The following is a 24,144-nucleotide window of genomic DNA, read 5'->3' on the forward strand; positions in this document are numbered from 1 at the left end:
CCTCCCCAGTGCCTCCCCCTCCCCCAGTCCCACATGCCCCTCCCCCAGTCCCACATGCCCCTCCCCCAGTCCCACACCCCACTCACCCAGCCCAACACTTTACTGTCATCTCGGAGTCAGAAGATTGTGGGTTCAAGTCCCACTTCAGAGACTTGAGCACATTTGCAGGCTGACACTCCCAGTGCCAGTGCTGAGGGGGTGTCGCACTGTTGAAGGTGCCGTCTTTTGGATGAGATGTTAAACCGAGGCCCTGTCTGCTCTCTCAGGTGGACATAAAAGATCCCACGGCACGATTGCGAAGAGCGATGGAGTTCTCCCCGCTATCCTGGCCAATATTTATCCCTCCACCAACATCACTAAAAAACAGATTATCTGGTCATTTATCACTTTGCTGTTTGTGGGAGCTTGCTGTGCGCAAATTGGCTGCTGCATTACAACAGAGACTGCACTGCAAAGAAGTGTTTCAGTGTCTGTAAAGTACTTTGGGACGCCCGGAGGTGGTGAAAGGTGCTTAGTCTATCCAAGCTTTGCTTGTGTGATGGTCCTATGAGGAGAGATTGAGTAGACTATAGAGTGGGAGCAGAATGGCCAACTCCTGCTCCTAATTCTTATGTTCTTATATGATTCATACGATCACAGCAGCACACTGCATTATTTGGGTCCAACAGATTGATTTAAATCCAAATGTTTATATAAGGGTCAATGGACCCAGTGTAACCCAGACCCTGGTTTACATTCTGGCTGTTTAAAGACAGTTAAAGCCTCCCTTTGATAAGCAGCGCCACGGAATCGCCTTGTACTGAGAAGCTTTAAGTGCTGTTATGGACACACTCCAGTCTGTTTATTGCAAAGTGCCTGCGTTTCCTTATTTCATCCTCACGCACAAATCACAGGGCAGGAGAATAACAAGGCTCCCCCGGGATTAAACCTGTCAATGGTGGAAATGGAAAACTGGCGGGCAGTCACACAATGTCCAGCTGGCTTCCGAGTGATGGAGCTCACGCTGGTCTTAAAGGGGAAGCGCACCGGAATTCAGAACAAAATGATTGGCACCAGGAAAATTCCACAAACCCAACCTTTAATCAGAGGTCAACCCCACCCAACCACCTCTCCCCAAACCCCCAACCCCACCTACCCACCCTCTCCCCCTATCCCCCCGCCCCCCACCATATCGCATCTCTGTACAGAAACAGCAGCAACCTGTGTAGATTCTTTAATGTGGAAGATTGGTCCAGCACATGGGGACAATCAGGTAAAGGAGGAGCGGTGTAGAGGTGACCGACAGCTTGATCAAAACGATGGATTTTAAGGAGTGTCTTAAAAGAGCGAGAGTTTTGGGGAGGAAGGCCCAGAGAGCAGCTGCCAATGGCGGGACGAGGGGAGGGGTGCGAGTCCCAAGAGGCTGGAGTCAGAGGGACGGTGGGTGAGCTTGTCGGGCTGCAGGATGTCCCTGAGCTGGGGAACAGCAAGCCTATATAATTTGCAGGCACCTACCCGTATATAGGGAGGGCATGTTTGACGTAACGCTGCTGGGAATGAATTATATAGCACCTTTCATGACCACCGGACATCTCAAAGCACTTTACAACCAAATAAGTACTTTTTGAAGTGTAGTCACTGTTGTAAACTACCACAAACAGCAGGGTGATAATGATTTGATAATCTGTTTTTTTTTGTCAATCTGTTGATTGGCGGATAAATATTGACCAGGATACCGGGAATGTTCTTCAAACAAACTCACAATATTGAGATGTTATCCGCTGTTGATTTTGGAAGGTTAATGCATTTTCATAGCTGCAAGCCCTGGCTCAGTGAGAAGCACTCCCTCTCGCCTCGGAGTCAGAAGGTCCCACTCTGCAGACCTCAGCACAAAAATCTAGGCTGATACACCCACTACAGTAATGAGGGAGCACAGCACTGTCGGAGGTGCCGTTTTTCGGATGAGACATTAAACCGAGGCCCCATCTGCTCTCTCAGATGGACATAAAGAGGAACACAACACAATTTTGAAGAAGAGCAGGGGAGTTCTGCCCAGTGTCGTGGGGCCTAATATTAATCCCCTAACATCACTAAAACAGATTATCTGGGTCATTATCACATTGCTGTTTGTGGGAGCTTACTGTGAGCAAATTGGCTGCTGTGTTTCCTACATTACAACAGTGACTACACTCCGAAAGTACTTCATTGGCTGTAAAGCACTTTGGGATGTCCTGAGGTGCTGAAAGACGCTATAGAAATGCAAGTTCTTTTTTTCTACATGTTTCTCGAGATATTTGGTGCTTTTTTTTTGAGGTTTTTGAGCAGAAGATGAAGAGGAAATCCGAGTGAAAAAACCCCGCCGTATCTTCACCGCTTCCTCCAGCGTCTGATCTTCGACAGTAAACAACTGGTAATCTCTGGCACCCATCAAACAACTGCTCTGTTCAAATAAACCATTAAAGGGGTGAGGTTGCTATGAGTTATAAATGTCATGATTTGCAGTCGTTGCCACAGTTATTTCCTACACCAACGCATTCTTTCCCAGAACTTCATGACCATGGAACTCCTCCCCTCCGTCAAATCATCCCTTTCCTCTAAAGTCAGCAGCGTGCCAGCTTAGTTGGTCGCCCCCGCGCTGCGGAGTCAGAGGCTTGTGGATTCAAGTCCCACTCCAGAGATTTGCGGTCATAATCCAGGCTGACACCCCCAGTGCAGTACTGAGGGAGCGCCGCACTGTCAGAGGGGCAGTACTGAGGGAGCGCCTCACTGTCGGAGGGGCAGTACTGAGGGAGGGCAGTACTGAGGGAGCGCCGCACTGTCGGAGGGGCAGCACTGAGGGAGCGCCGCACTGTCGGAGGGGCAGCACTGAGGGAGCGCCGCACTGTCGGAGGGGCAGCACTGAGGGAGCGCCGCACTGTCGGAGGGGCAGCACTGAGGGAGCGCCGCACTGTCGGAGGGGCAGTACTGAGGGAGTGCTGCACTGTCGGAGGGGCAGTACTGAGGGAGCGGCGCACTGTCGGAGGGGCGGTACTGAGGGAGTGCTGGTATGTCGGAGGGGCAGTACTGAGGGAGCGCCGCACTGTCGGAGGGGGCAGTACTGAGGGAGTGCTGCACTGTCGGAGGGGCAGTACTGAGGGAGTGTTGCACTATCGGAGGGGCAGTACTGAGGGAGTGCTGCACTGTCGGAGGGGCAGTACTGAGGGAGTGTTGCACTGTCGGAGGTGCCGTCTATCGGATGAGACATTAAACCGAGGCCCCGTCTGCTCTCTCAGGTGGATGTAAAAGATCCCATGGCACTATTTCAAAGAAGAGCAGGGGAGTTTTCCCTGGGGCCAATATTTATCCCTCAACCAGCACCATAAAAAAATTATCTAGTCATTATCACGTTGCTGTTTGTGGGAGCTTGCTGTGCGCAAATTGGCTGCTGCATTTCCTACATTACAACAGTGACTACTCTTTTAAAAAAGTACCTCCTTGGCTGTAAATCGCTTTGGGACATCCGGTGGTCGTTGACGGAAGCTCAAATGACCCAAACTTCTCCCCACAGCTCTTTATTTCCAGATCTTTTTTCTTCAACTGGAATTCTCACGGTGGATATGAACTCACGTTCTCTGGATTATTTCAGCGGGTCTGACACGTGCCCCGAGGGAACCCGAGTTTGATCTCTGTGTTGGGGAGGGGAGACACCTCAGAAATCAGAGTGAGCGGTCTGCAAATTCCTCGACTGAAAACCGAACACCCAAAACTGAACTTTTCAAATTCGTCTTCTCCCCCCTCTGCCCGCCCCCGCATTCCCCCCGTGCCTCTCGCGTGGGTCTGTGCATTGGTGCAAAGTTTAATGAGCCACAAAGCACAGAACTCAACTCGTCTTTCCTCGAGTTCAACAATTTTAGACCATAATCCCTGCTCCTATATTTTTTTTGCAATCGCCACTTTTCTCCCTTTCCCGCGGCAGCCGGTGATGATTCTGCCACACACCCCATCTCGACTCATCTTTTGTTTCCTAACTTGTGCCATTACCGTCTCATTTCTGCCCAGCATCCCTTTACTCTCTCTAATCTCTCCTGCCTTCCACCCTCTCACAGACCTTCCCTCCTCTCCCCTCCTCTCCTCTCCCCTCCTCACTGCCCCCAGCACTGCCTTAACAATCTGTTACATCTCAAACTTACCCAGTTCTGACGAAGGGTCATCGACCCAAAACGTTAACTCTGTGTCTCTCCACAGTCACTGCCGGGCCCGCTGTGTATTTCCAGCATTTCCTGGTTTTATTTCAGATTCCTGCATCCGCAGCTTTTTGCTTTTGTAAACCATCTTTCCGCAGTTTCTGCATACATGGCATTCAAAGGGGAGGCTGGATAAACACATGAGGGAGACAGGAACAGAAGGATATGGTGATGGGGTGGGAGGGGGCTGGTGTGGAGCATAAACCCCGGCACGGAGTGGTGGGGCCCAATGGCCTGGTTCTGTGCTGTACATTCTCATCATCATCATCATAGGCAGTCCCTCGGGATCGAGGGAGACTTGCTTCCACTCTTAGCATGAGTTCTTAGGTGGCTGTACAGTCCAATATGAGAGCCACAGTCTCTGTCACAGGTGGGACAGACAGTGGTTGAGGGAAGGGGAGGGTGGGACTGGTTTGCCGCACGCTCCTTCCGCTGCCTGCGCTTGGTTTCTGCAGGCTCTCGGCGATGAGACTCGAGGTGCTCAGCGCCCTCCCGGATGCTCTTCCTCCACTTAGGACGGTCTCTGGCCAGAGACTCCCAGGTGTCAGTGGGGATGTCGCACTTTATCAGGGAGGCTTTGAGGGTTCTATGATGTTATTAGAAGGCTGGGGTCCAGAGAATTAGCTTCCCCGACAGTGCCCAGTCTGGGTCCATCTCAACCACTCCATGTTTTACTGCCAACCAGTTAGAGCCCTGTTTACTTTCACACCTGCTACTTTTCTTTTTACAGCCACAATCCTGAGAAAACAAGCAAACTTTTTTTTTAAATGATCAGCTGAGATATGGCCTCACACTTACAGCACGTACAGCAAAGGTTAAATAGTGCCAAGTGATCATGAAGGCCAATGGTATCTTGACCTTTATTGCAAAGGGGTTGGAATATAAAAGCAGGGAAGTCTTGTTACAGTTATACAGGGTATTGGTGAGGCCACACCTGGAATACTGCATGCAGTTTTGGTTTCTGTCATGTATGTAACCTTCATGTAACAACATCGTACACTGTATACACTTCAGAAATGCACACCTTGACCACAGGGGGTGAACTTGTGGGAGACACTCCTCACCTGGTCATCCAGGTATATAAAGGGAGGTCCCACGCAGGGTCATCACTTCTTGGTCCTGTGAATAAAGGTTCAGGTCATGGAGTGACCTTGTCTGCAGAATGTGCCTCGTGTGATTTACAGTAGTGTGTAAGGACACAACATTTGGCGACGAGAAACGGGAATCAACGACTCCCTTTTGGCCACTGGTAGCACAGAGGAACGGTACTGTGTTGGTGAGGACTGGGACGATTTAATTGAGAGGCTCAGGCAGAGCTTTATCACGAAGGACTGGCTGGGAGCAGCAACGGCTGACAAGCGGAGGGCGCATCTACTGACCAGCTGTGGACCTAAGACGTACGCGTTGATGAAAGACCTGCTCGCACCCGAAAATCCGGCAGACAAGACCTTTGAAGAGTTCAACAAATTGATGGGTGAGCACTTCAAACCGGCGAGCAGTATACACATGGCCCGACACCGATTCTATACGCACCGACGTCGGGAAGGGCAGAGCATACCGGACTTCGTTGCGGACCTTCGGCGCTTGGCCAGCCTCTGTAAGTTCACAGACGCCTGCAGGGGGGAGATGTTAAGGGATTTCTTCATTGAGGGCATTGGTCATGCCGGGATTTTTAGGAAGCTAATTGAGACCAAGGACTTGACCTTGGAAGCAGCGGCGTTGATGGCTCAAACCTTCATGGCGGGGGAGGAGGAAACCAAGATCATATACGTGCACAACTCTGCTCCCAACGTGGCGATGGAGCAGGGAGTTAACATGGTAAACGCGACTCGACTCAGAACCGCGCAGGCAGGCAAGGGCAATTCGACACCACCCAGGCAGCAACAGTCTCGAGAGTGGGGCCTCAACAGAGACAATGGCAGGTTGAACGGACAATTACACCATCACAAGGGACAATGTGTCCCGGGATGGGGCCATTGACACCCACTAACAGAGTGCTCAAGTGCAATCAAAGAGACAATCAGAGAGGAATGCCTGGTAACAGCCCTTTTGTTCACAACAATCTCAGCTCATGCTGGAGGTGCGGGGGCAGACATGCTGCGAAAACCTGCCGGTTTCAACAATTTATCTGCAGAAATTGTAACTTGAGTGGACATTTAGCCAGGATGTGCAGGAAGCCCGCAGCGAGGCTGGTTTACGAAGCGGATGAACCACAAGAGGGGTCTGCAAGGCAGGGGTATGCCTGGGACACACAGCAATGGACGCTGAAGTTCAGCGGGTTCAGGTGGCAAACATCCACAGCTCATACACAAAGATGCCACCTATGATGATGAGAGTACTGATAAACAGCATCCCGGTAGGCATGGAGCTGGACACAGGAGCCAGCCAGTCACTTATGAGTGTCCAACAATTCGAGAAACTGTGGCCACTCAGAGCTAGCAGACCCAAGCTAGAACGCATTGACATGCAATTACGGACGTACACCAAAGAGATCATCCCAGTGCGAGGCAGTGCAATGTTGGTGGTCACACATAATGGATCAGAGAACCGGCTGCCACTCTGGATTGTCCTGGGAAATGGTCCCGCGCTTTTAGGGAGGAGCTGGCTAGCCGAGATGAACTGGAAATGGGGGGATGTGCACGCCATTTCATCTGTGGAGTGAAGTTCATGCTCACAGGTCCTACAAAAGTTTGAGTCACTATTTCAACCTGGTGTCGGGACTTTCAAAGGCACCAAAGTAGTGATACGTATCACCCCGGACACCACACCAGTGCACCACAAAGCCAGAGCTGTGCCGTATGTGATGCGAGAGAAAATTGAGAGTGAGTTGGACAGGTTGCTAAGAGAGGGCATAATTCCGCCCGTTGAATTCAGCGACTGGGCGAGCCCCATCGTCCCTGTTCTAAAAGCGGACGGCTCGGTCAGGATCTGTGGCGACTAAAAGGCCACCATCAACCGAGTGTCTCTACAAGACCAATACCCGCTTCCGAGAGCGGAGGATCTTTTTGCCACGCTGGCAGGCGGCAAGTTGTTCACCAAGTTGGACCTCACTTCGGCCTACATGACCCAGGAACAGGCCGAAGAATCCAAGCTACTGACCACCATCACCACGCACAGGGGTGTCCGTTTGGCATTCGTTCAGCAGCCGCTATCTTTCAAAGGAACATGGAAAGCCTGCTCAAATCCATCCCTGGAACAATCGTGTTTCAGGACAACATCCTTATCACGGGTCGAGACACCGAGGAACACCTCCACAACCTGGAGGAGGTGCTACGCCGACTGGACCGGGTAGGCCTGCGACTAAAGAAGTCCAAGTGTGTGTTTTTGGCCCCAGAGGTCGAGTTTTTGGGCAGGAGGGTTGCTGCAGACGGGATCCGGCCTACCGAATCCAAAACGGAGGCGATTCGTCATGCGCCCAGGCCCGGCAACACATCGGAGTTGCTTTCATTTCTGGGACTATTGAACTATTTCGGGAACGTTCTACCGAACTTAAGCACATTGTTGGAGCCGCTACACGTGCTCCTGCGTAAGGGCTGCGATTGGTTTTGAGGGGACTGTCAGGAACGGGCTTTCAATCGGGCACGGAACCTGCTTTGTTCTAACAAGCTGTTGACCCTGAACAACCCCTGTAAGAAATTGGTTTTGACATGTGATGCATCATCCTATGGGGTTGGGTGCGTGTTGCAGCAGAGTAATGATGGGGGCCAACTCCAACCTGTGGCTTTTGCTTCCAGGTCGCTCTCCCAAGCAGAACGGGGATATGGGATGATTGAAAAGGAAGCACTCGCATGTGTCTACGGGGTGAAAAAGATGCACCAGTACCTTTTTGGCAGTAGGTTTGAGTTAGAAACGGACCACAAGCCATTAATATCCCTGTTGTCAGACAGCAAAGCTGTCAATGCCAATGCGTCAGCTCGCATACAGCGATGGGCTCTCACGCTGGCTGCGTATGACTACACCATACGGCACCGGCCAGGCACCGAAAATTGCGCTGACGCGCTCAGCAGGCTTCCACTGGCCACCACCGAGGGGGCAGCCGAGCAAAGCGCTGAGATGGTCATGGCTGTCGATGCTTTTGACAGGGAAGACTCCCCCATCACAGCCCGCCAGATCAAAATCTGGACAAACAGAGATCCCTCCTATCCCTGATTAAGAAATGTGTCCTGACTGGGGATTGGGCGCCCGCACACGGAGCATGACCTGAGGAGGTCAGACCGTTTCACAGACGGATGGATGAACTCTCCATCCAAGCCGACTGCCTACTATGGGGCAGCCGGGTAGTCATGCCCCAGAAGGGAAGGGAAGCATTCATCAAGGAACTCCACAGCACGCAGGCATTGTGCTAATGAAGGCCATTGCCCAGTCACACGTGTGGTGGCCGGGAATTGACTCAGACCTGGAACACTGTGTTCGCAGATGCATGATGTGTGCCCAGCTGGGCAATGCCCCCAGGGAGGCCCCACTCAACCCGTGGCCCTGGCCCACCAGGCCATGGTCACGTATTCACGTAGACTACGCGGGCTCGTTCATGGAGAAAATGTTCCTCATTGTTGTTGATGCGTACTCAAAATGGATTGAGTGCATCATATTGAATTCGTGCACGACATCCACCACTGTGGAGAGTCTGCGTGCGGTCTTTGCGACCCACGGCTTGCCGGACATCCTGGTTAGCGACAACGGCCCGTGCTTCACTAGCTATGAATTTCGGGAGTTCATGTTGGGTAATGGCATCAAACATGTCAGGACAGCACCGTTCAAGCCGGCTTCCAATGGCCAGGCGGAACGTGCGGTCCAAATCATAAAACAGGGCATGCTCTGGATTCAAGGACCCTCCCTTCAATGCCACCTATCGCGCCTCCTGCTGGCCTATAGGTCCCGACTGCACTCGCTCATGGGGCCCCGCCCGCGGAACTACTCATGAAACGTACACTAAAAACTCGGCTGTCTCTCATTCATCCAGTCCTGTCAGACATTGTTGAGGGCAAGCGCCAGTCCCAAAATGAGTGCCATGACAGTAACTCAAAGGAGAGATGTATAGAAATCGATGACCCTGTATTTGTTCTTAATCACGCTGTGGGGCCCAAGTGGCTCGAGGGTACTGTAATTGGCAAAGAGGGGAATAGGGTCATAGTGGTCAGACTCAACAATGGGCAGATATACCGCAAGCATCTGGACCAAGTAAAAAAAAGGTTCAGCATGGACACTGAGGACCCTGAGGAACATCATGAGATGTTGCCCACACCACCACCAGTGAACGAGCAACAAGAACTGTCAGCACCATGCACAGTCCCTGCGGTCAGCCCGGACAGGCCGGAATCACCACAGGTGACAAAGATGCATGCCAAGGCTCAACAACCAGAGCCCCAACTGCGGCGCTCCGCGAGAGAGCATAGACCGCCTGAAAGACTTAATCTTTGACCCAAAGACGTTGGGGGGGAGTGATGTCATGTATGTAACCTTCACATAACTGTAACCTTCATGTAACAACACCGTACACTGTAGACACCTGAGAAATGCACACCTTGACCACAGGGGGTGAACTTGTGGGAGACACTCCTCACCTGGTCATCCAGGTATATAAAGGGAGGTCCTACGCAGGGTCATCACTTCTTGGTCCTGGGAATAAAAGTGTAGGGTCACAGAGTGACCTTGTCTGCAGAATGTGTCTCGTGTGATTTACAGTAGTGTGTAAGGACACAACAGTTTCCATATTTACAAAAGGATATACTTGCTTTGGAGGCAGTTCAGAGAAGGTTCACTCGGTTGATTCCGGGGATTGACTTATGAGGAAAGGTTGAGTAGGTTGGGCCTCTACTCATTGTAATGCAGAAGAATGAGAGGTGATCTTATCGAAACGTATAAGATTATGAGGGGGCTTGACAAGGTGGATGCAGAGAGGATGTTTCCACTGATAGGGGAGACTAGAACTAGGGGGCATGATCTTAGAATAAAGGGCCGCCCATTTAAAGCAGAGATGGGTTGTGAATCTGTGGAATTCGCTGCCTCAGAGAGCTGTGGAAGCTGCAACATTGACTAAATTTAAGACAGAAATAGGCAGTTCCTTAAACGATAAGGGGTTATGGGGAGCGGGCGGGGAAGTGGAGCTGAGTCCATGATTGGATCAGCTATGATCTTATTGAATGGCGGAGCAGGCTCGAGGGGGCTTATGTTCTTATGTAAAGCTCCCTCTACACTGTCCCATCAAACACTCCCAGTTAGACACGAGCAGATTGTGATGTCAGGGTCACCAGTTACAATTTGCAATATTGTCTCTAACACCATACACTTTGACAGGCAGAAAGCAACTTAAGACATGGATGGAGCGGTATCGAATTCACTTTCCGCTCTGTCCCGGTGGTGCCTGCACTTGTTGGGAATGTTAGAGAACGTACAGCACAGAAACAGGCCATTCGGCCCATCTGCTCTGTGCCAGTGTTTATGCTCCCCACAAGCCCCCTCCCACCCCGATCAGCACAGGGACCGCCCAGCCTGCCGTACCTCATCCAACAGACTGTTGAGAGACGGCAGGTTATTCCACTATAGAGGCATCACTGCTGAGCCCCAGCCTGCTGCAGTTTGCAGTGGGGACCACCAGGCAGAGGTTGGGAACGGTCAGGGCAGCTAAAGCCCCACTCGCTAACCCACGGTGTCGAGATCAATCATCGAACCCCCTGCTCTGAACCCCAACTCTCAGCTTCTTGACCTTCAAATCGTAAAGCCCACGGCGAGGGAACAGGAGGCCATTCAGCCCCTCGAGCCTGTTCCGCCATTCAATCAGTTCACGGCTGATCTGTATCTTAACTCCATCTCCCGGCCTCAGTTCCGTAACGCTCAATCCCCTTACCCAACAAAATCTAACAATCTCAGGTTTGACATTGTCAATTGACCTCCGGCCTCCACAGCTTTTTGGGGAGAGAGTTCCCGATTCCCACTGCCCTTTGTGTGAAGAAGTGCTCCCTGACATCACCCTGAACGGCCTGGCTCTAATTTTAAGGTCCTGCCCCTTGTTCTGGACTCCCCCCACCAGAGGGAATAGTTTCTCTCGATCGACCCCATCAACTCCTTTAATCATCTTAAACACCTCGATCAGATCTCCCCTTAATCTTCTACACTCGAGGGAATACAGGCCCAGTCTGTGCAACCTGCCCTCGGGATTTAACCCTTTCAGCCCCGGCATCATCCTGGGGAACCTGCAGTGCTCCCCCTCCGAGGCCGATATACCCTCCCCGAGGGACAGGGCCCCTCGGACGCCATACTCGAGCGCGGGGAGAACTCAATCAGGAAGAGAGCTCACACCCACTTCCTCCCCCAGCCCTGCCCACTCGGCTAACCCTACCGGCATTAACTTGGACAGAAGCCCACCTACCTCCACCACCAGTCTTCATGGGACATTTATTTGTGGGAGGGTCAGAGAGCAAGAGGCACCAAACCCAGCAGCACCATCTAACTGTGACTCAGGTCGTAGCACGCTCAGTCAGAAGGTCATGGGTTCGAGTCCCACTCCAGAGACTTCAGCCCATAATTGAGGCTGACTCTCCCAGTGCACTACCGAGGGAGCGCCGCACTGTCGGAGGGGCAGTACCAAGGGAGCGCCGCACTGTCGGAGGGGCAGTACCGAGGGAGCGCCGCACTGTCGGAGGGGCAGTACTGAGGGAGCGCCGCACTGTCGGAGGGGCAGTACTGAGGGAGCGACGCACTGTCGGAGGGGCAGTACCGAGGGAGCGCCGCACTGTCGGAGGGGCAGTACGGAGGGAGCGCCGCACTGTCGGAGGGGCAGTACTGAGGGAGCGCCGCACTGTCGGAGGGGCAGTACTGAGGGAGCGCCGCACTGTCGGAGGGGCAGTACTGAGGGAGTGCCGCACTGTCGGAGGGGCAGTACCGAGGGAGCGCCGCACTGTCGGAGGGGCAGTACGGAGGGAGCGCCGCACTGTCGTAGGGGCAGTACTGAGGGAGCGCCGCACTGTCGGAGGGGCAGTACTGAGGGAGTGCCGCACTGTCAGCGGTGCCGCCTTTCAGATGAAACGTTCAACCGAGGCCTCGTCTGCTCTCTCAGGTGAACGTAAAAGATCCCATGGCACTGTTTTGAAGAAGTGCAGGGTGTTCTGGGGCCAATATTTATCCCTCAATCAACATCGCAAAAACAGATTATCTGGTCATTATCACATTGCTGTGTGGGAGCTTGCTGTGCGCAAATTAGCTGCTGTGTTTCCCACATTACAACAGTGACTACACTCCAAAAGTACTTCATTGGCTGTAAAGCTCTGAGACGTCCGGCGGGCGTGAAAGGCGCTATATAAATGCAAGTTCTATCCTTAACTACTCCTCCAAAAAATATTTTAATGTGTAAACAGTCCAGAATGGCAATTTTCACTATTAAAAATAATTACATCCAGAACATTCCAGCGGTCATTTTCTTTGTCCTGAGTGGCATGGCGGAGCGGGAAAGCTTTGCTCGGTTTGTGTTGGGACCCTGGCCACCCGTGGGTTAAAGTCCGAGATGCCCTGGGCCACACATCGAAGGTGGAGTGGTCCATCACGGAGGTTCCTGGCCAGCCACGTGACAGGCACTACTGCTCACGATCCAGCGATGTAACCGAGGGGCCCAGCTGCTGATCGTCCGAGATCCCCGTCTCATCCAACAAGGTCACTTCACCAGGCTCGCCCTGTGAGGAGGCAAGAGAGAAAGAACCGGCGGTTATAGAGCAGCCAATATCGCCCTTTCCCCATACATCTAATCTCTCGGTCAGCCTGTGGCTCAGTGGGCAGCACTCTCACCTCTCAGTCACAAGGGTGTGGGTTCAAGTCCCACTCCAGGGACTTTAGCACAAAAACGTCAGCCGACACTCCACTGCAGTACTGAGGGAGCGCCGCACTGTCGGAGGGGCAGTACTGAGGGAGCGCCGCACTTTCGGAGGGGCAGCGCTGAGGGAGCGCCGCACTGTCGGAGGGGCCGTCTTTCAGATGAGACGTTAAACCGAGGCCCCGTCTGCCCTCTCAGGTGTAGACGAAAAAGATCCCATGGCACTATTTTGAAGAGGAGCAGGGGAGTTATCCCTGGTGTCCTGGCCAATAATTATCCCTCAAATCAACATAACAAAAAAAACCAGATCATCAGGTCATTGTCACATTGCCGTTTGTGGGAGCTTGCTGTGTGCAATTTGGCTGCTGCGTTTCCCACATTACAACAGTGATTACATTTCAAAAAGTAGTTCATTGGCTGTAAAATGATTTGAGATATCCAGTGATCGTGAAAGGCGCTATATAAATGCAAGTCTTTCTTTTTTTCTTCTTCTCTCACCCTATCAACATGACCCTCTATTCCTTTCTCCCACATGTGTTTATCTAACTTCCCTTTAAATGTGCCGATACTATTCACCTCAACCCCTCCCTGTGGCAGCGAGTTCCACATTCTCACCACTCTCTGGATAAAGAAGTTTCCCCTGAATTCCCCATTGGATTTATTAGTGACTGTCTTGTAGTTGTGACCTCCAATTTTGAACTCTCCCACAAAAGGTCCCTATACTGGCTAAAAACCAGCAAAGACAAGTGAATAACTGTCATCAAACACACACTCCCATTCACGGCACATGAAAGGTTTACAATATCCCTGCAACCCTCCCGAATTCATTTCAGCGTTATTGGTCACATGCCTTTCAAACTCAGCAGTGTTTCCATTCACCAAACTTTCTATATAGGGATTATACTGTCAGGCAGGGCGGTAACCAGGGCACTCAGAGCTCAGAGTGAAGAATCCGTAGAGGGGTGCGGGGGAAAGAGATTATCGCATTTTTTTTTTAAAACACAGTGACTTGTTGCAATCCAGGATTCCTGGAATGGGTCTTGGGAGCAGGATATCTTTCAATATTAACTTTCAAAAGTAAGAAAGATAAATACTTGGAAAGGAGAATCATTCAGGTCGTTGGGGGGGGCGGGGGGAGCGTGGGGGGAATTGGTTCGCTCTTTCAAAGAGCCGGCAGAGGCGGATAGACCAAATACTGGCTCTAGTTTTTATTCGGGTGTGCAGACTCTTTAACTGGCTGTGCGGGCCGTTCAAATTTTCGCACACGTTCAGTTTCATTGCTACAGAAGCCGGGGAGCGGCCTGCGGGGGGCCTCCAGACCTCGGCCACGCAGCTTAGCGGCAAAGCTGGACGGGCCCAATGTAGAGGGAGCTTTACTCTGTATCTAACCCCCTGTACCTGCCCTGGGAGTGTTTGATGGGACAGTGTAGAGGGAGCTTTACTCTGTATCTAACCCCGTGCTGTACCTGCCCTGGGAGTGTTTGATGGGACAGTGTAGAGGGAGCTTTACTCTGTATCTAACCCCCTGTACCTGCCCTGGGAGTGTTTGATGGGACAGTGTAGAGGGAGCTTTACTCTGTATCTAACCCCGTGCTGTACCTGCCCTGGGAGTGTTTGATGGGACAGTGCAGAGGGAGCTTTACTCTGTATCTAACCCCCTGTACCTGCCCTGGAATTGTTTGATGGGACACTGGGTGAAATGTTCAGGAGATGACACAGACAAGACGAGCTCTGTGGGGAGTGCACATACCTGGTGTTTAAGGTAGGAGAGGAAAGTATCCCAGCCGACGGTGAGAAAGTTCACGTACAGCACGCGGAATTGCGGGGGCACGAAAAAGAAGTTGATCATCTGGGCCCCCGGCCACACCATCCAATCCACCTGCAAATAATTCATCAAACCGTCAGTACGTTCCCAGCGACTCCATCAGGGCAGCCCCACCCGGCTCACATCCTCCCCACCCGGCTCACATCCTCCCCACCCGGCTCACATCCCCATCAGATGGAGTTCACATACAGATCAGCCGTGATCTAATTGAATGGCGGAACAGGCTCGAGGGGCTGAATGGCCCCTCCTGTTCCTGTGTAACAGGCTCGAGGGGCTGAATGGCCCCCTCCTGTTCCTGTGTAGCAGGCTCGAGGGGCTGAATGGCCTCCTGTTGTTCCTGTGTAACAGGCTCGAGGGGCTGAATGGCCCCTTCCTGTTCCTGTGTAACAGGCTCGAGGGGCTGAATGTCCCCCTCCTGTTCCTGTGTAACAGGCTCGAGGGGCTGAATGGCCCCCTCCTGTTCCTGTGTAACAGGCTCGAGGGGCTGAATGGCCCCCTCCTGTTCCTGTGTAACAGGCTCGAGGGGCTGAATGGCCTCCTCCTGTTCCTGTGTAACAGGCTCGAGGGGCTGAATGGCCTCCTCCTGTTCCTGTGTAACAGGCTCGAGGGGCTGAATGGGCCTCCTCCTGTTCCTGTGTAACAGACTCGAGGGGCTGAATGGCCTCCTGCTGTTCCTGTGTAACAGGCTCGAGGGGCTGAATGGCCCCCTCCTGTTCCTGTGTAACAGGCTCGAGGGGCTGAATGGCCCCCTCCTGCTCCTGTGATATTCGACCACAGGGACATTGTCAGACTTGCAATTTCCAGCCGGGGACAGGAGCGAGTGATCGAGAGCAGGAACCGTTCCCCCTTCCCTAACCCCAGGTGGGCACGGAGGGCAAGTGCAGCATGTAGTGTATCGAGAAAGAGTCAGACTGAACACTGTGAAGTGTGACCGTAGTCTTTTATTGCAGGTCTCCAGAGTGACTCTCCAACCTGTGAAGCCTCCTTAAATACCTGTGCTCCCAAGGGATTATGGGATCCCTTGGGACTCCACGCGATGAGCCCTCTGGTGGCTGTACAGAGTAAATACAAGTTTACATATATAACAGCACATCTGAGATCAGCTGTCAGCGCACACACCCAGGGACCCCCCCCAGTCAGGGTGGCACGGCTGTGCACTGCATTCGCCCACTGGGCACTGCATTCGCCCACTGGGCAGAGCTACGGCACTTTTCTGTGGGTCAAATACAGCAACATTATCTGTCATGATATTCCATTTTTCCTGAGGATATGTCAAAAAATAAACAGGAAAACGAGAATAAAAACTGACTGGTTAATCGCAGAGAAAACATTTCCTTAAAGAACAAAGAAAGACCTTGCATTTTTTTTTTTAAATCATTCACCTGATGTGGACATCACTGGGAAAGGCCAGCGTTTATTGCCCAGTGTGAGCTGTGGCTCAGGGGGCAGCACTATCGCCCGAGTTAGAAGGTTGTGTGGTCGAGTCCCACTCGAGACTTGAGCACAAAAATCTAGGCTGACACTCCAGTGCAGTACTGAGGGAGTGCCGCACTGTCGAAGGGGCAGTACTGAGGGAGCGCCGCACTGTCGGAGGGGCAGTACTGAGGGAGTGCCGCACTGTCGAAGGGGCAGTACTGAGGGAGTGCCGCACTGTCGAAGGGGCAGTACTGAGGGAGTGCCGCACTGTCGGAGGGGCAGTACTGAGGGAGTGCCGCACTGTCGGAGGGGCAGTACTGAGGGATCGCCGCACTGTCGGAGGGGCGGGACTGAGGGAGTGCCGCACTGTCAGAGGGGCAGTACTGAGGGAGTGCTGCACTGTCGGAGGGGCAGTACTGAGGGAGTGCCGCACTGTCAGAGGGGCAGTACTGAGGGAGTGCTGCACTGTCGGAGGGGCGGGACTGAGGGATCGCCGCACTGTCGGAGGGGCGGGACTGAGGGAGCGCCGCACTGTCGGAGGGGCGGGACTGAGGGAGCGCCGCACTGTCGGAGGGGCGGGACTGAGGGAGGGGCCATCTTTCGGATGAGACGTTAAACCAAGGCTCCGTCTGCTCTCTCAGGTGGATGCAAACGATCCCAAGACCACTATTTAGAAGAGCAGGGGAGTTCTCCCCGGTGTCCTGGGGCCAATATTTATCCCTCAATCAACGTCACTAAAACAGATTATCTGGTCATTATCACTATGTTTGTGGGAGCTTGCTGTGCGCAAATTAGCTCCCACGTCTCATACATTACAACAGTGACTACACTTCAATAAAAGTGCTTCAGTGCCTGTGAAGCGCTTTGGGACATCCAGAGATCAGGAAAGGCGCTGGAGAATGGGACATCTTTTTTTCATGACTGAAGAAGTCAAATTGGGTCACGATGTGCGATTCAGTCTAATCTTTGCCAAAGCCTCGAGCCCGTGGCATTGGCTGCACTGACATGGATTAAATTGCAAGACAGGGAAGATATTGTGATGTTCATTGCAACTGATACTTGGTTCCTGCAGCTGTTCAAAGTTACACAGAGACCGTCTGACACATTCGCACGGCAAAATCTCGTTTCCACGACAAAGGACTGCTGGCGTTTTACCTTGTAAAATTCCCAGAACTTGCTTTTGAACTCCGTTGCGCATTCCACGGGACTGTGGCCTTCCAATGTCCCCATTCCTGTCGCAACATATCACATGGGCTCAGTTACACATTCATATCATCGAATTGTACACACCATTCAGCCCCTTCAGTACTGTACCCCAGTGTTATACAGTGACAGACCTGTACCCACCAACACTGTACCCCAGTGTTATACAGTGACAGACCTGTACCCACCAGTACTGTACCCCAGTGTTATAGTGACAGACCTGCACCCACCAGTACTGTACCCCGGTGTTATACAGTGACAGACCTGCACCCACCAGCACTGTACCCCAGTGTTATACAGTGACAGACCTGTACCCACCAGTACTGTACCCCAGTGTTATAGTGACAGACCTGTACCCCGGTGTTATACAGTGACAGACCTGTACCCACCAGTACTGTACCCCAGTGTTATACAGTGACAGACCTGTACCCACCAGTACTGTACCCCAGTGTTACAATGACAGACCTGTACCCACCAGTACTGTACCCCAGTGTTATACAGTGACAGACCTGTACCCACCAGTACTGTACTCCAGTGTTATACAGTAACAGACCTGTACCCACCAGTACTGTACCCCAGTGTTATACAGTGACAGACCTGTACCCACCAGTACTGTACTCCAGTGTTATACAGTAACAGACCTGTACCCACCAGTACTGTACCCCAGTGTTACAATGACAGACCTGTACCCACCAGTACTGTACCCCAGTGTTATACAGTGACAGACCTGTACCCACCAGTACTGTACTCCAGTGTTATACAGTAACAGACCTGTACCCACCAGTACTGTACCCCAGTGTTATACAGTGACAGACCTGTACCCACCAGTACTGTACCCGTGTTATACAGTAACAGACCTGTACCCACCAGTACTGTACCCCAGTGTTATACAGTGACAGACCTGTGCCCACCAGTACTGTACCCCGGTGTTATACAGTAACAGACCTGTACCCACCAGTACTGTACCCCAGTGTTATACAGTGACAGACCTGTGCCCACCAGTACTGTACCCCAGTGTTATACAGTGACAGACCTGTACCCACCAGTACTGTACCCCAGTGTTATACAGTGACAGACCTGTACCCACCAGTACTGTACCCCAGTGTTATACAGTGACAGACCTGTACCCACCAGTACTGTACCCCAGTGTTATACAGTGACAGACCTGTCTCCACCAGTACTGTACCCCAGTGTTATACGGTGACAGACCTGTACCCACCAGTACTGTACCTCAGTGTTATACAGTGACAGACCTGCACCCACCAGCACTGTACCCCAGTGTTATACAGTGACAGACCTGTACCCACCAGTACTGTACCCCAGTGTTATACAGTGACAGACCTGTACCCACCAGTACTGTACCCCGGTGTTATACAGTGACAGACCTGCACCCACCAGCACTGTACCCCAGTGTTATACAGTGACAGACCTGTACCCACCAGTACTGTACCCCAGTGTTATACAGTGACAGACCTGTACCCACCAGTACTGTACCCCGGTGTTATACAGTGACAGACCTGCACCCACCAGCACTGTATCCCCGTGTTATACAGTGACAGACCTATACCCACAAGTACTGTACCCCAGTGTTATACAGTGACAGACCTGTACCCACCAGTACTGTACCCCGGTGTTATACAGTGACAGACCTGTACCCACCAGTACTGTACCCCAGTGTTATACAGTGACAGACCTGTACCCACCAGTACTGTACCCCAGTGTTATACAGTGACAGACCTGTACCCACCAGTACTGTACCCCAGTGTTATACAGTGACAGACCTGTACCCACCAGTACTGTACCCCAGTGTTATACAGTGACAGACCTGTACCCACCAGTACTGTATCCCAGTGTTATACAGTGACAGACCTGCACCCACCAGCACTGTACCCCAGTGTTACAGTGACAGACCTGTACCCACCAGTACTGTACCCCAGTGTTATACAGTGACAGATCTGTACCCACCAGTACTGTACCCCAGTGTTATACAGTGACAGACCTGTACCCACCAGTACTGTACCCCGTTGTTATACAGTGACAGACCTGCACCCACCAATACTGTACTCCAGTGTTATACAGTGACAGACCTGTACCCACCAGTACTGTACCCCAGTGTTATACAGTGACAGACCTGTACCCACCAGTACTGTACCCCAGTGTTATACAGTGACAGACCTGTACCCACCAGTACTGTACCCCGGTGTTATACAGTGACATACCTGTACTCACCAGTACTGTACCTCAGTGTTATACAGTGACAGACCCGTATCCACCAGTACTGTACCCCAGTGTTATAGTGACAGACCCGTATCCACCAGTACTGTTTCTGGGCTTGCTGTAGATTGAATGGTTGCCGTGGGAAGTTTCCTGCTCCGTCTGCCCAGTGAGGGGAGCAATGTCTGTGGCGTCCAAGACTATTTGGAGACCTACAAATGTTACACTTACCGAAGAAATAGAGCACACCAAAGATGGGCGAGGCAATGAGCTGGTCTAACAGAACCTTCTTCAGCACGATGTGTGTGGTCCGCCCGGGGAGCCTCCTGTCCAGGGCCCGGTACCAGAAGTGTGCGAAAGGGCCCAACAGACAGCCAGTGGCAAACATTCGGCCTGAGAGAGAAGGAGCAAAGAAAAACATTGCCTTCAACACTCACTCCCTCCACCACCGGCGCACCGTGGCTGCAGTGTGCACCATCTACAAGATGCACTGCAGCAACTCGCCAAGGCTTCTTCGGCAGCACCTCCCAAACCCGCGACCTCTACCGCCTAGAAGGACAAGGGCAGCAGGTGCATGGGAACACCACCCCCTCCACATTCCCCTCCCAGTCACACACCATCCTGACTGGGAAATATATCGGCCGTTCCTTCATCGTCGCTGGGTCACAATCCTGGAACTCCCTCCCTAACAGCACTGTGGGAGCACCTTCACCACACGGACTGCAGCGGTTCTACTGATTGGAATTCAGAAGAATGAGAGGTGATCTTATCGAGACGTATAAGATTATGAGGGGGCTCGACAAGGTGGATGCAGAGAGGATGTTTCCACTGATGGGGGAGATTAGAACTAGAGGGCATGGTCTTAGAATAAGGGGTCACCCATTTAAAACTGAGATGAGGAGAAATTTCTTCTCTGAGGGTTATAAATCTGTGGAATTCGCTGCCTCAGAGAGCTGTGGAAGCTGGGACATTGAATAAAGTTAAGACAGAAATAGACAGTTTCTTAATCGATAAGGGGTTATGGGGAGCGGGCAGGGAAGTGGAGCTGAGTCCATGATCAGATCAGCCATGATCTCACTGAATGGCGGAGCAGGCTCGAGGGGCCGAATGGCCGACTCCTGCTCCTGTTATGTTCTTATTAAGGCGGCGGCTCACCACCACCTTCTCAAAAGTGATTAGGGATGGGCAATAATTGCCGGCCTTGCCAGCGATGCCCACATCCCAGGAACGATTTTTTAACAACTGACAACATTGTTACAGTTACATTAGGAAATAGTGGGGGTGTGAGGAACAATGCGGGTTCCTTAAAAAACTTAAAGCGGTGATATGGTCAATGACAAGGGGGAAATGGGCGGACGTGTTGAATAATTACTTTGCGTCAGTATTTACAGTCGGTGAGCGATTCGAGCGAGGGCGTCAGCACAGCCAGGCCGCAATCCTGGGCTCCCCACAGAACCTCGACCAGGGGTCACAGGATAGTCATCGTAACCCCTCCCCAGTCCGTGCTGCTCAGGCCAATTCATCGCAGTGCAACGGTCTGATCTCACATCGACCTGGGCGAGAACGACCTCCCATCATCCACCCACACCCCAGTGCAGTACTGAGGGAGTGCTGCACTGTCGGAGGGGCAGTACTGAGGGAGTGCCACACTGTCGGAGGGGCAGTACTGAGGGAGCGCCGCACTGTTGGAGGGGCAGTACTTGGGAGCGCCGCACTGTCGGAGGGGCAGTACTTGGGAGCGCCGCACTGTCGGAGGGGCAGTACTGAGGGAGTGCTGCACTGTCGGAGGGGCAGTACTGAGGGAGCGCTGCAATGTCGGAGGGGCAGTACTGAGGGAGTGCCGCACTGTCGGAGGGGCAGTACTGAGGGAGTGCCGCACTGTTGGAGGTGTCATCTTTTGGATAAGATGTTAAACCGAGGCCCCATCTGTCCTCACAGATGGACATAAAAAATTCCACGGCAACTATTTTGAAGAAGAGCGGGGGAGTTTCTCCAGGTATCTTGGCCAATATTGATCCCTCAGCCAATGAAGTGTTGTTATGTAGGAAACGCAGCAGCCAATCAGAGCAGATTATCTGGTCATTGTCACATCGCTGTGTGTGGGAGCTTGCTGTGCACCAATTGGCTGCCGCGTTTCCCATATTACAACAGTGACTGCACTCCAAAAAAGTACTTCATTGGCTGTGAAGCACTTTGGACCGTCCTGAGGTGGTTGTGAAAGGCGGTGTTTCAATGGGAGGTTTTTTCACTCTTTACCTGTTCGAGCCCACTCCCGCAGCTGGGCAGGGTCCCGCCGCATTTCCCGTGTTTGCTGGATTATGTCCCCAGTCGCCATCAGTGCCCCGCAGCTCACGGTGTTGGTCACAAGCAGAAACTGGCCCCGGAACAGCGGCTTCCAGCATCCGAGCAGGCGCACAAGGAGACCCCGATTCGGGGGGACTGACATCCTAGATACAGTGAGGGAGGGGAGACCAACAGACAGAACACACCTCCAACCCACTGTCTCTGACAACAATCTGAAAGATAGCTACTTACTCCCGATGGATCCCTGCTGATTGCACAATGAGTTTCTCAAAGTCACCCTGCAACTTCCCTTCAATGGGCAATGTCAAAGGTTTAAATGAGCAGCAAACCAGACTCAAATTCTGAATGCAGCGACATAAACGTCAGATTACCATCTAACCTTGAACCTCCGACAGCTGTAGGAGGCTAATCCATACATTTGATATTAAATCTTCATTACCATGCAAAGAACACACAATTAAAATACTGTTTCCTGGCTATTTGATTCCTATCTCTTCTATCACTGTGCTGCCCCAGCCCCCTGTGTCTGTGTCTCTCCCCCTGTCACCGTCTCACTGTCTCCCCCCCCATCTCCCCCTCTGTCTCGATACCCCCGCACCCCTGTCTGTGTGTGTCTCCCTCTCCCTGTTTCTCTCTGTCTGTACACTCGCTCTCTGTCACTGTCCCTACCCCAACCCTCTCAATCCTGTCACTCTATCCCTCTGTCTCTATTTCTCTCCCTATTGTTCCCTCTCTCTGTCTGTCCCCCTCCTCTGTCTCTCCCAATTTCTCTCGCTCTCTGTCTCTCTCTCTGTGTCTGTCTCTCTCTCTCTCTCTCTAACTCTCACTCACTCAATCTGTGTCTCTGACTATCTCTCTCTCTGTCTGTCTGTCTGTCTGTCTGTCTGTCTCTCTCTCTCTCTCTCTCTCTTTCTGCCTCTCTCTCTCTCTCTGTGTCTCTCTCTCTCTCTGTATCTCACTATCTGTGTCTCTCACTCTCTTTCTGTCTCTGTGTCTGTATCTCTCACTCTCTCTGTGTCTCTCTCTCTCTCTCTCACTCACTCTTTCTCTTTCTCTTTCTCTCTCCCTGTGTCTCTCTCTCTCTCTCTCTCTCTCTGTCTCTGTGTCTGTGTCTGTGTCTGTCTCTCTCTCTCTCTCTCTGTATCCCACTATCTCTTTCTTTCTTTCTTTCTTTCTTTCTCTCTCCCTCCCTGTGGATCCTCAGTCACGTGCCCCTGAATGCGGAAGGAAACGCCTTCAGTCCTTTTTCTCACCAATCAAATGCCGGCTGCGCCTTGACGGATACAATCATTGACCAATGACCGCATTGCGCATACTGTTAATGTGCCGGCTCTATTCACCAATCAGAGTCCGGCTGCGGAAGGGGCGGGACGATCGCGTGTTACGTCACTGTCAATTCTACATAAATTAATATTCAAATTAGAAGCCGCGGAAGCCACACCCCTTCAGCTCACCTCTTAAAGGAGAAGGCACCCCTTGGTGCACGTGTCTAAAATCGATCAGTTAATGATTGTTTTGATTGATTACTGATTGGATGTGGAGGGACAATGAATACTGCGGCGGAGCAGAGTTACAGGACATAGGACCCACATTAGCATATTTAAAGGGGCACTCCGGTGTGTCCAGCCCCATTATTGCAGGAGTTGCTCCACAAACATCGCTGACCCGACACCGGGCCGTCAGCGAGCGACTTCCTGACCAGCACAAGGCACACGAGAAACTGCTTTTCTTTGTCTCAACTATTTTTCAATGTCACAGCGATCGGAAAGTAAAGATAGGCTTGCATTTATATAGTGCCTGATCTCTCCCAAAGAGCTTCTCACACACCGGTTAACTTTGGCATGCAGCCGCTGCACCATCATGTGGCCAAATGTGCCTGCCATTTCTGAGGGCAGCAAGATCCCACTAATAGCTTTCGGGGGAATTGTCAATTAATGTGTTTCGCTGATAGTGGCTGAGGGAGTAATATTGGTCAAGGCACCAGGGATAGATCCCCCTGCTTTCTTCAAATAGTGGCCATGGGATCTTTTACATCCACCTGAGAGGGCAGACGGGGCCTCAGTTTTACGTCTGATCTGAAAGTCGGTACCTCTGACAGTGCGGCACTCCCTCAGTACATAGAAACATAGAAAATAGGTGCAGGAGTAGGCCATTCAGCCCTTCTAGCCTGCACCGCCATT

The 24,144-nt window shown here is 52.1% G+C and overlaps 1 protein-coding gene across 1 annotated transcript; it reads right to left on the minus strand.

Annotated features, from left to right (window-relative positions):
* Positions 1 to 12,527: 12,527 nt before the first annotated feature.
* On the minus strand, positions 12,528 to 22,498 carry LOC139229106 (mpv17-like protein 2). Its single transcript, XM_070860765.1, has 5 exons — positions 21,917 to 22,498; positions 19,892 to 20,053; positions 17,399 to 17,475; positions 14,753 to 14,881; positions 12,528 to 12,865 (listed from the first exon to the last, which is right to left on the minus strand). Exons 1-5 carry the CDS (start codon positions 22,104 to 22,106, stop codon positions 12,770 to 12,772), a joined length of 654 nt encoding a protein of 217 aa, XP_070716866.1. The 5' UTR covers positions 22,107 to 22,498; the 3' UTR covers positions 12,528 to 12,769.
* Between the last annotated feature and the right edge of the window lie 1,646 nt (positions 22,499 to 24,144).

Source organism: Pristiophorus japonicus, chromosome 18 (genome assembly GCF_044704955.1).
Source record: "Pristiophorus japonicus isolate sPriJap1 chromosome 18, sPriJap1.hap1, whole genome shotgun sequence".
NCBI lineage: Eukaryota > Metazoa > Chordata > Chondrichthyes > Pristiophoridae > Pristiophorus > Pristiophorus japonicus.